Source organism: Phaseolus vulgaris, chromosome 9 (assembly GCF_051622355.1).
Source record: "Phaseolus vulgaris cultivar YP4 chromosome 9, ASM5162235v1, whole genome shotgun sequence".
NCBI lineage: Eukaryota > Viridiplantae > Streptophyta > Magnoliopsida > Fabales > Fabaceae > Phaseolus > Phaseolus vulgaris.
This window is the reverse complement of record NC_143506.1, coordinates 26,253,381-26,266,232: the sequence shown is the minus strand read 5'-3', so window position 1 is coordinate 26,266,232 and position 12,852 is coordinate 26,253,381. Positions and strand designations below refer to the sequence as shown.

The following is a 12,852-nucleotide window of genomic DNA, read 5'->3' as shown; positions in this document are numbered from 1 at the left end:
TAAAAAATACAAATACGTAGATATTTAAAAATTACAAATATACATAAATTTATAATAAATTAAAATACTATAATATAAATTTATACTTCATTTTAATAAATATAAATACACATATAATAATTTAAAAAAATACAACCGCGAATATAATCTTAAAACAATAATTAAGTAACTAAAAAATAAGAGTTGCAGCGTAAATATGTTATGAGACATTAAATATTACACTAAATACAAACTTTCTACTTTAATTAGTTTATGATTGAGAAGTGTAATGATTAAAAAAATACATACAATTATGTAAGAGGTTCAGCTGAGTTGAATAATGAGTACACTAATGTAGAATTTTTTCTATGTATTAAATTCTCACCAATCAAAAATCACTGTAATTATAATGTTTCTCTAGTAATTCTTAAATGTTTTTAAATAAATAAATGATAATAATGCATGTGATATTATGAATAAAATACAAATAACAATGAACGTGATTTACAAATAATTTTTATAGAAAAGGGAATATTAGTTGTATCATTAAAGTTGTGTTTATCTTCCAAAGTAAGAAACACAATTTTTTTTTCATCGTCAATTAATAATGTGAGTCATTCAATTATTTGTTAGAAATTGTTATAAAAAAATGTCATTGATTATCTGAAAGAAGTACAAAACCGTTATAATTCACAAAAATAAAATGTACAAATGCATATCAACATATTTCATATAGATATTGATCCTTCCACCTTGATCAGTTAAGCAATCATTATAATTTTATTTATTGCGCCACATTATTCTCAGAACAATTTCACTGGATCCTTTCTCCTATAAAAAATGCATATGTAGCAAGTGGAATTGTTAAAAAATAATAGGAAAATACAAGTTTATTTTAGATAAAATGATACTTTAATTCATGTATCACACCAAAAACAAAAGAGGTAGATACAATATCACCAAAAGAAAATCAATGAAAATGGTGAAGTAAAAAGATAGAGACCCTATCACATAACAATAAGTCTCTAAGTAAGAAGATGATTACACAAAAATTAGATAATTTACAGAGTATTTTTCATTTTTTTCACAATGTGAAAGAAAAACTCATCAAGTTCACAAAGAAAAAAAGTAAAAGAATACCCATCTAGAGGATAAGTTTCACACATGATTAATTATAAGGAAATTTTCATGAATCATATTTCTACATAGACATACAAAAAATGTCTTTTAATTCGTATCTTTGTTTGATTTGTATAGCTCTTTTATTTTATCTTTTACACATAATAGTCACGTTAATTTACCATAATATTGTCTTTATTGGTTGTGCAATTATTTCAAATTTATGAAAAGTTTTCTAAATTTATTTCATTGTCAACTTCCAAAAGTTCAACCCACCCCTCAATATTTTTCAGTTATCAGACTCTTTAACTGTTAATTGTCATTTCTTGTTAATTCACTCATGTGTTGGCTTATTACTTTCTCACGTTTCTCCTATGATCATATTTTCAATTACCTGGTTTTAGAAACACATTTGAGTGATTTTGTGACATGCATGAGAGAGAGAGAGGGGTAATTCTCTGACGTGTGTGTGAGAGAGATTTAATTTGTGAACCAAACCCGTGAAAAATATCGAGGGTTTACTAAAACATCAATCTTAAAAATCCAAACCATTTCAATCCATTAACATTAATTTAAGGTGATACCAAACAAACAATATAAGAACACCTTAACACATAGCAAGAACACAATTTAAGGTGATCTTTTGTGATCGATTTTGTAATTAATTTAGTGACCGATTTGTGATTGATTTGTTGTGACCGTTTTCGTGACCGATTTGGTGACTGATTTTATGATGAATTTTTTGTGACTAAAATTGTAGTCACTATTTTGGCCATTAAATCATGAAAATAACTTTTGGTCACTAATTTTGTCACTGATAACGACCATGTTTTCCAATCACTGATTTGGTCACTAATAGTGACCACATTTTCCAGTCACTGATTTCGGTCACTATTCAATAACTTTATAGTAGTGAATGAGAGGGGGGGGGGGGGGGGGGGGGGGTTAACAAGTCCATACATTGTTCTTTTGAAACCTCTCTAACTCTTCCTTCATGGATCATATTTCAAAGGGAGTCTTATTTGTCAATAATCTTATGTAAATAAAATTTTGTAAATAACATGTTGTGATAATTGCTTCAACCCAAAAATGTTTTAGAGTAGAATTGTCGTTTAACATCGTTTGAGCCATTTCCTACAAATACCTATTTTTTTTTCTCTTAACAACAACATTTTGTTGTGGTGTCTTGGGAGTAGAAATGTTATGGTTGATACAATGATTTTCGTGAAAGACTCGAAAGTTTTCATTTTCAAATTTACTACCACGATCACTTTTAATGGTAATGATAGACAAACCCTTTTCATTTTGAATTTGTTTAAAAAAAATTAATAATACCACAAAAGACTCATATTTATGTTTGATGATTTCTACTTGAAGCTTGGTGATTTCTCCTAGAAGTTTGTATCTTTTTATAGGTTTTTCTGCTCAAAGGATCTTGGAAAAATATTCTTGTTCATATTTTATTAAAAGTTTCTTGGGAAAATTTCCTTATGATTAGCAAAATTATTGTTGGATGATGCAACAAAATTATTGGAAAGGTTACCTACAGACTTCTGGTTGGGTTGTCCTTTATTTTTAAAACCTACTATAGTTTTGTCATGTGAGCTCTGTGAGCTTCCTACCAGAATGTTTAGGAATTTTTCACAGGAGTTTGATTGAGAAATAATTTTCCTTAAAATGGAATTTTCTAGCACTACCAGTTGACAAAATTACCGACACTACCAACCAACAAAATCAACAAATTTCCTAGTAGTGGTAGTTGACAAATTTCTTAGCACTGCTAGTCGACAAAATTCCTAGCACTACCAATCGATAAAATTTCTAGTACTACCAGTCGACAAAATTCTTGGCATTTCTAGTCGACAAATGTCCTGGCATTGCCCATCAACAAAAAAATTTGGACAAATTTTGTGACACTACAAGTCGACAAATTTCCTAGCACTACTAATCGACAAATTTTAGTCAAACTAAAAAGGGCTTGACCATTTAAAAGGTGTAAGACTGATCTACGTGGCAATCACAAAAATTTAAAAAGCCTAAGATCAACCTCTTGGTGACTACAAAAATTTAAAAAGCGTACCACCAACCTACGTGGCGACTACAAAAATTTAAAAAGTTTAAGACGAACCTACTTGGTGGCCAAACTAAAATGTGTAAGACCTACCCATAAGGGGACAACAAAACTTAAAGTGTAACATCGATCAGTTGGGACGACATAAAAATATTGTCACATGATGTTTTTATATTAAGACTGACCCCACATAAAATGTTTTGATTACTTCATGGCGTGCTTTGGAATGTGAAGAATTTTTTGCTGATAAAACGTACTCCTAGCTCGACTAGTAATTTTATTAATGAATTGGTAAACTTGTAAAGTAATTTAAACCCATGCAAACCGATAATGAAAAATAGAACTTTAAACCGATTAAACATAACTTACATTGTAATTTATTGATTTTTTACTTGATAAACATCTTCACCTCATCTAGTCGACTATGTATCAGGAGTCGATCTAATTTCCAATTATTAAAAAATATAACTTATTTAAAATTAGAGTCTATTAATTATTATTAGAGGGATTCAATAAAATTATCCAAAATCTTGGACAAAAATAAAAAATATTAAAATATTAGTACATAAAAATCAGTTGAACAAAATTCAAACTTTAAAAATTAAATAATATTAATTAAAATTCAGAAAATAAACTATAACTTATAAATACATCTCTAACCCATCCAGAAGAAAACTTATGCTTGAATGATCAAATTTAAAAGCATTTTAAACTTTTGAATAAGAACAATAATAGTTTCATAGACATGCAGCTATCTGATTATAAAAAAAATACTTGTTCCATAACTACTTACTCTATACGTGAAACTTATTTCCCTCTAACATGGCAAATACGTAGTTATATTCTCTTATCGCTGCACGACATTTTATCTGCACACTTTCACCAATTTTTATGTAGTTATTTATAAAAAGAAATGTAGAGGTAGGGGTAAGGATAGTAATTGAAGTGTAAATAAGAAGGTACGATGCGACCTATTGAGCCTTATGTTTGGCGTCATGTGAGGATGAAATGAATGTTCCCAGTTAGGAAGAGGAACCAAATTTGGGTTGTTGACATAATGACGAATCACGGACATCCTGAGGAGAGGTCACAATCACAGATTATACATCCGTCCCTCGTAATCCAATTCCACAACCACAGGCACAGCACAGATTGAAGTATAAAGAAAAGGGGACCAGTCCTTCTGCTTCCTTCCTTCCACTCTCCCTCACCAAAAAAATAATGTCTACAGTTGAAAAAGATCTGCTTTGCTTGAATATTGCAATATATGCAATGACTTTTAGCCACTGCTAAGGACTGATTCTTGTACAGTTCCATTAATGAATGCACACAAACGGGAAAACGACTTAAAGTATATCATCACCTCATCATGCAACCATGCCCAAAACCACAAAATACAAAGCTAAAAAACACTCACTCCTAGCCTATTTTTCCTTTCTATCAAAAAATTGTAAGCATCACATTTGAAAGACCCGTCACGTGCACCAGGCGTTCTCCGCAATACGTATATAAAATGTGTATATACAGGTGAAAAGAATGAATTTGTGGGGCAAGAGAGAGGATTGTGGCCATGATCATGATGATGATGATCAGACACATACGACAGAGGAAACGGAGAGAGGGTAGAGGAAGGTGTTGGCATATTGAAATGAAATGGTGGCACCGTTGATCAAGGGTCTGCCATCATTGACGAGGCAATCGTTGTAACGGAGGCGCTTAAAGACCTTGGGGTTGATGAGGCGTGCAGAGCTAAACCAGCCGCACCTCAGGTGAATGCCAGAGATGTCGCATCCACTCACGCACATGTTCATGATCTCCACCGTGTATGTGGGAATGCCACTTGGGAGTGGGGCCGTGGGACCCTGGTTTATCACTATATCAGACTTGCTGCACTTCTCACCCCATATTCGGTTCGGTTCCATCTTTCCATTCTCTGCACAAAACCCCGAATCTTTTCTTTTTCAAAACCAAATCAAATTCCCTCTCTCAAATTAAATAACAGTTGCAAATATTATTTTTCTTATTTGGTAAACAAAATGACAGTCTACTGTGTTACATGGGACACCAGAAAAACAACATCAACACCAGGAAATGACATCTGCGCAGGAAGCCACTCCGCGACAAAATCCTGTTATTATTCTGGATTATAAAAAATGTGAAGATCATACAAAAGTGAATCATTCCAAACCAATACCCAAAAGCTAAAAAGCAACTTTCAAGTTCAACTAGGGCGAAAAGCCAATTATTCGAAAGGCTAGTGCTAGCTAGCCCGGAATTATTTCAACCCTAGTGGAGTTTAAAAAAAAGGGTCAAAGAAAAATTCCAAACTTTTTTCCTTGTTTAAATCAAAGGGAAAATACAATGATAAAAAATATGTTAAGAACTATACGCTACAAAAAAGACATAGGCATATGGTAAAAAATATCCTTTTGGTGCTCAAAATCGAAGTGCAGCTGTAATTAGATGGGTAAATTCTGTAGTTGTATGGGCTTTTGATGATTAGATCACACAATCTTTTAGCAGCCATTTCGTTTTCAGCGAAAACATACAAAGATATAACGCAAAGGCATGTATCTCATGAAAACAAGACAAAAAGGGCAACCTCAAAAGAGGAAGACAAACTCGTTCTTCTCCCATGAAAAGAAACAAGTAAACTCGTCACAACAAGATTTTAAAAAAAAATGAACAATTACCACTAGTAAGAAGTTTCCGATGCGAACTATGGAACTCCTTGGCCCCTTCCTCTACACGAGGCGATGACGCGGACACCATGGTTCCCGAAAGAGTCCTACCACCACCCAAACCTACAAACGCGATTGAAACAGTAATTTAAGAAACTATGAACAATTATAATTCAAATAACAATAACGAGATTGAGAGTGAACAAGACGCACCTGTTGAAACGGCAAGGAGTGCGAGGGAGAAGAAGGAGACGGTTACGAAAATGATGAGGATTCGTGAAACCGAATGCTGTTCCATGAAACAAGGAGCACGGCAAGGCGTTTGGAAGTTGGAAGTGAATACTGAGTAGTCACGGCATGGAAGAGGAGAGGTAGAGGAAAAGAGGAAAAGAGGATGAGCTTTGATTACAGAGAAATCACAGATCTGCAGAAGAGAAGAGAAGAAAAGGAGGGGTCATATATACACATCACATCATGTGAAGAAAGGAGTCAACGAAGCAGGAATAGCCGTCGATTATGGAAAAGACGAGTGAGAGAGAGAAAGTGAATGTCACGGGACTACTGGTAGAACTAGGAAGAGAGTGTGAAACCTAAAAGGAGAAAAACAAGCGTTGGATTTTTCCTTTTCTTATTATGTTGAATTGAATGAAAATCCAGCTAGCTAGTATGAGAAGGGTAAAGTAGGTAGGTGCAACAGACGCACACGGTTAGTTGGTTTAGAAATGGCGATGAGATTGGAGCAAAAGGACATTGATTGCTCCATGCAATTCTGTTGTTCTATGGTATCTGTGTCGGTTACGTTTTAAGGGAAGGAAGAGTGAGAGAGAGGAACAGTGGTGCGTGGTGGAAAGGAGAAGGCGGGGAGGTGGAAAAAGGAAAAGGGTGGGGGGTGGGGGTAGGGTTTGAAGCGACCAAGGTGGCAGAGAGGATCAGAAGTGACAAACTGCGACGCGTAAAGGACAATCGTCAAAAAAAGGTGAAGCGCATTAATGAGGTAACACTGCCATACCATTAGGTCTTTCCCTATATATGCCAGACTCACACCTCACACACCACACACTACACCACATACACAAACAAGAGAGAGGGATTCTACTTACCACACATACTGTTACAGTGCTGCTACTGGGTAGGTTTTGGTCGCTTTTCTTTTTTGTTGGTGTTGCAAATGGAAGCGTCCATGCGGGGACGGTGGGGTTTTCCTTTTTCTCTGTCGGGGGCTTTTGCTTATTCTTCACACCCGCACCAAGGCGTGGTTATATCTCACTGTGCCTCCTTTTATATTCAAATAAATAATAAACTCATTTTTTTCGCTATCATTTTATGCTTTGTTTTGTTTGCATATGAGTTTAATGTAATCAACCATGGTTAGTGGTTAGAGTCATTGCACGTGGAGCTCCTAACCCTGATATGATTATCATGCTTCTTATTCTCCTTCTTAATCATTCCTTCGCCTTTCCACACAACACAAACTAGGAAATGCACTTCTTCCATCTCAGCTGTTTTTTCTCCACTTTTCACCCTTTCACCTTAATTAAAATATGGAATATGTTATGTGTACACTTTGAAGCTGCAAATTAGTAGTGATGAGTGTTTATGAAAAGGCAAATCGAATTTAGATACAGCTAGACGAATTTCCTTGCCGCGGAACGTCCATTCATTCTGTTTTGGGAATCACGTCATATATTCCTTCTTAGGAAAGAAAAATTATGTATATGTGTTCCTATGGTATTTGTAAGACACGTATGCCACATTTACTATATGGTTGTCTTTTTGAAATTGCATGATTTAAAGATGAGAGAAGAATTGAGGGGAGAGAGTGGAGTTGACGCGGTCCAACCAGAAATGAGGTTGATTATCTGAATTCCAGTCAATCCAAGAGTCCTGTTTTTTTACGTACTCAAGCGGACACATTCTGTTTGTGTGCAGGTACATGCATAAATGGTATACCGGGTGGGGAATGTGATCGCAATGGACTGGACCACCTTCTCACTGATTCCTTCCTAACATTATATTTCTTTTTAATCTATTTTTATTATTTTAATTCTATATGAATACTAGTCTGCCAAATTCATTATGTATATGTTACTTAAATTTATGATGTAATTTGATTAGAGGAGTGTTTGAGGATTTTAAAAAATTAAATTTGAAGAGATTTGAGATAAAAATATAAAAAAATTAAGTTATTCGATTAAGATTGTGTTGTTTTAATAGTTGAACGGTAGACGAAAACAGATTTCAATAGATATCCGTTTTTTTTTTTATCAAGAAAGGTGCGCAAAAGAAGAAGGAAGCGAATCCTTGTTAATAGTCTTTTTCTCCCCTTCTCAAATGCAAATATCCAAAGAGCAACCACATAACACTATTGCTTTTCTTACTTTACTCCAAAATATTATGTGAAATCATTTTCTAACTTTTAAAATATAACCATTTCTTAAAGATAAAGAAATTTACAAAATTTTTAATTTTATAAAATATATTTGTGAATATAAAAATATAAATATTTGATTATATTTTATTTACATATTTAATTAAAAATCATGATAAAAAATAATTAAAGTCATTTGAATTTTTTTGTCCACAACATATTATTATATTACAAAATAAAAATATTAAATATATTTATGATAATAATTATAATAAAATAAAAAATATTACATATGTATTAATAAAACTTTAAAAATTAATTATATTATAAAATTTATATTATCTGTAATATATAATCGATTTAAATTTTGTAATATAATTAATTATAATAATATAATATAATAATAAAATAAATAATAATAATATAAATATATTAATATATCTATAATAATATTAATAATAAAAAAATTTAAAACTAATTTATAAAATAACAATAAAATTATAAATAATAATATTAATTAAAATAAATTTTGAAAAAAATGATAATAAATATTATTGTTGAATGATGCAACAAATTTATTGGAGAGGTTACCTACAAACTTCTGGTTGGTTGTCCTTCTTTGTTTTTAAAACCTCCTATAGTTTTGTCATGTGAGCTCTTTCAGCTTCTTACTAGAATGTCTAGGAATTTTTCACATGAGTTTGATTGAGAAATAATTTTCCTTAAAATGGAATTTTCTAGCACTACTAGTTGACAAAATTACCGACACTACCAACCAACAAAATCAACAAATTTCCTAGTAGTGGTAGTTGACAAATTTCTTAGCACTGGTAGTCGACAAAATTCCTAGCACTACCAATCGATAAAATTTCTAGTACTACCAGTTGACAAAATTCTTGGCATTTCTAGTCGACAAATGTCCTGGCATTGCCCGTCAACAAAAAAAATTTGGACAAATTTTGTGACACTACAAGTCGACAAATTTCCTAGCACTACTAGTCGACAAATTTTAGTCAAACTAAAAAGGGCTTGACCATTTAAAAGGTGTAAGACTGATCTACGTGGCAATCACAAAAATTTAAAAAGTTTAAGACGAAACTACTTGGTGGTCAAACTAAAATGTGTAAGACCTACTCATAAGGCGACAACAAAACTTAAAGTGTAAGATCGATCCTTTGGGACGACATAAAAATATTGTCACATGATGTTTTTATATTAAGACTGACCCTTTTGTGGTGGCATAAAATGTTTTGATTACTTCATGGCGTGCTTTGGAATGTGAAGAATTTTTTACTGATCAAACGTACTCCTAGCTCGACTAGTAATTTTATTACTGAATTGGTAAACTTGTAAAGTAATTTAAACACATGCAAAACGATAAGGAAAAATAGAACTTTAAACCGATTAGACATAACTTACATTGTAATTTATTGATTTTTTACTTGATAAACATCTTCACCTCATCTAGTCGACTATGTATCAGAAGTTGATCTAATTTCCAATTATTAAAAAATATAACTTATTTAAAATCAAATTCTATTAATTACTGTTAGAGAGATTCAATAAAATTATCCAAAATCTTAGACAAATAAAAAATATTAAAATATTAGTACATAAAATCAGTTGAACAAAATTCAAACTTTAAAAATAAACACTCTTTTTTGTATCAAGAAAGGTGCGCAAAAGAAGAAGGAAGTGAATCCTTGTTAATAGTCTTTTTCTCCCCTTCTCAAATGCAAATATCCAAAGAGCAAACCACATAACACTATTGCTTTTCTTACTTTACTCCAAAATATTATGTGAAATCATTTTCTAATTTTTAAAATATAACCAATTTTTAAAGATACAGAAATTTACAAAAATTTTAATTTTATAAAATATATTTGTGAATATAAAAATATAAATATTTGATTATATTTTATTTACATATTTAATTAACAATCATGATAAGAAATAGTTAAAGTCATTTGAATTTTTTTGTCCACAACATATTAATTATATTACAAAATAAAAATATTAAATATATTTATAAATATATTTATGATAATAATTATAATAAAATAAAAAATATTATATATGTATTAATAAAACTTTAAAAATTAATTATATTATAAAATTTATATTATCTATAATATATAATCGATTTAAATTTTGTAATATAAGTAACTATAATAATATAATATAATAATAAAATAAATAATAATAATATAAATATATTAATATATCTATAATAATAAAAAAATAAAAAAATAAAAAATTTAAAATTAATAACAATAAAATTATAAATAATAATATTAATTAAAATAAATTGTGAAAATAATGATAATAAACATAAATTAAAATTTTTAATAATAATTAAATAATATTATTAATAATAATTATTTTAGTTTAATTTTATTTGTATTAAATATTTAATAATATTATTAATAAAATAAATAATAATAATAAGAAAAAAAATTATATAAAAAAATAAATTTATATAATAATAATAATAATATTAATTATAATATATTTTTTTTATAAGAGTAAATTTATAATCTTAAACTTTTATTCGGTAAAATAAAATAAAATTTCAATTCGTAATCACCATAAACTTCTTTTTATGAAAAATTTTCATGTTTTGAGAATGATAAAAAATTCATATTTTTTCTGAAAATAATTATTCAAAGATATTGGAAATAATTTACAAAAATTTTAATTAACTTAAATTTATCCAAAATACCTCATATTTTATTATTCAAATATTTTTAAAGACGATGGTAAATTTGTAAACTTACATTTTACACATTTTGAAAAAATTAAAAATTCTCTTAGAACCATCACATCACTCACAAATTTAAATAAATTTTCTTCATAAATCCACTCTAACATATCATAATCCAAAGAATCACATTTTCCTCTCAAATCACTCAAAATCCTCACACATCCTCTTCCCAATCCAAACACACGATGTAAAGTAGATTTGTGGAGAGATTTTATTGAAGTTTGTGAATGATGTCATGGTTGTGAGGAAATTTTTAATTTTTTTAAAAATGTTTAAAATATAAGTTTACAATTTTACACTTGTCTTTAAAAATATTTTGAATAATGAAACATGAGGTATTTTTTTTATGTAGATTTGAGTTAATTAAAATTTTGTAAATTATTTTTGACACATTTGAATAATTATTTAAAAAAATATTAGTTACTTATCATTGTTGGATTATCAAACTGTCTCAGATTCTTTGCACACCATCACCAACAACTAACCACACCACCAAACACTACTAACCACACCACCATCAACAACTAACCTCACCACCACTAGCATGCAAACATATACACATAAGTGTATAAAGCTCTCATAAAAGAACACCCATAAACGTGGGATATGAGAACCAAAACAAAAATAAATTTACAAAGGGTCGAACAACTCCTCCAGAGAGTGTTGGACCATGTTGGTTGGACCACCAAGGTTTTCATCTTGGCTTTCAGTTTCCTCGTCTTCTTCACTCCCCTGACCGAGACCGAGGCCAATTTCATATATTTATTTTTGTCATATCGATCAACATTGATAGGAACGCCATGATAGAAGAGCGCCTGCCTAATTTCTTGACCAAAACTTTGCTTGTTGATGCGGAGGAGGAAGGATTGATAACGCTCCAGCTCATCGGGCAGGGCTTTCTATTTGGTTGTTGCTTCCTCCTCGACCCTATGACGGTCGACCTTCTCAGTATCCAACTCAGTCTCCAAGACCGCCATTCTACTTTTTACCTTGTCAACTTCAGCGTTGACTTGGCGTAATTTCTGGTCTAACATCCCCAGCGCCTCGAGGGTCGCCTTTAGGGAGTTGGAGGACTCGTCCAGTTCAGTTTTTAAATTAGCCACTACGATGGCTGAGTTTCTCTCCAGTGTATCCCCTACAGTCTGGCTCATAACTAGTGACCAACTTAACATTTCCACCAAGCCAACAACCAAGTAATGTGGCAGCCAATATACTTTCCTCTTCAGGGGTGAGAGCGATCTGAACCCCTCGAGTGAGTTGAACTCGCTCATCTAAGACCGAAGGGGAGGATGATAACAATCCCGCCTCCAAAGGAGGTTGGGGTTGAGGCATTTTAGCCGGACACCCCTTTTTCTTTGGATTCACGGGTTCTTCGTTGTTGGCCAGGGGGACTAAGTCAATGATAGGTATGGATGTTCCTCACCTATAAGCTCAACAGATCCCTTTTGTCTTTTGGCAGTCTGTCGCTTCAAGTGTTTCACTACATTTACAATTCAGGATCAACAAGCGACATGATTTCTTCAAATTTAGAAAAAATTAATCACACGGTCAACATAATGAATAAAAACAACTAAATTAAAACAAAACATACCGGTTAAATCGAACCATCATTCAAACGACTCATATACGATCATAATCTTCCGAGTAAGGAGCCTATTCGGAAGCTGATCAAATTCATGAAAGACTTCTTTGTCTTGAAGAGTCATGGAGGATCTCGGCCAAGATGTGTAACTGATAGACGTTTGGGTCTATTGAAAGGGAATTTAGGCTTCCCTTCCTAACCCTAAAAATATGGTTTACCATCCAACTCAATGAACATTTTAAAATATCTTTCTTTGAAAGTTTTGTAGGAAGAACCGAAAAATGTGAA

The 12,852-nt window shown here is 31.4% G+C and overlaps 1 protein-coding gene across 3 annotated transcripts; it reads right to left on the bottom strand.

The window, feature by feature from the left end:
- Positions 1-4,395: 4,395 nt before the first annotated feature.
- On the bottom strand, positions 4,396-7,403 carry TPD1 (tapetum determinant 1). 3 transcript variants are annotated; one of them, XM_068626732.2, is made up of 4 exons: positions 6,951-7,403; positions 6,064-6,274; positions 5,863-5,973; positions 4,396-5,102 (listed from the first exon to the last, which is right to left on the bottom strand). In XM_068626732.2, exons 2-4 carry the CDS (start codon positions 6,146-6,148, stop codon positions 4,759-4,761), a joined length of 540 nt encoding a protein of 179 aa, XP_068482833.1. In that variant the 5' UTR covers positions 6,149-6,274; positions 6,951-7,403; the 3' UTR covers positions 4,396-4,758. The 3 variants fall into 3 exon arrangements, with proteins under 3 accessions (XP_068482833.1, XP_090151910.1, XP_068482834.1); XM_090295784.1 differs by having other exon boundaries at positions 6,064-6,793; positions 6,951-7,351; XM_068626733.2 differs by lacking the exon at positions 6,951-7,403 and adding an exon at positions 6,441-6,793.
- Between the last annotated feature and the right edge of the window lie 5,449 nt (positions 7,404-12,852).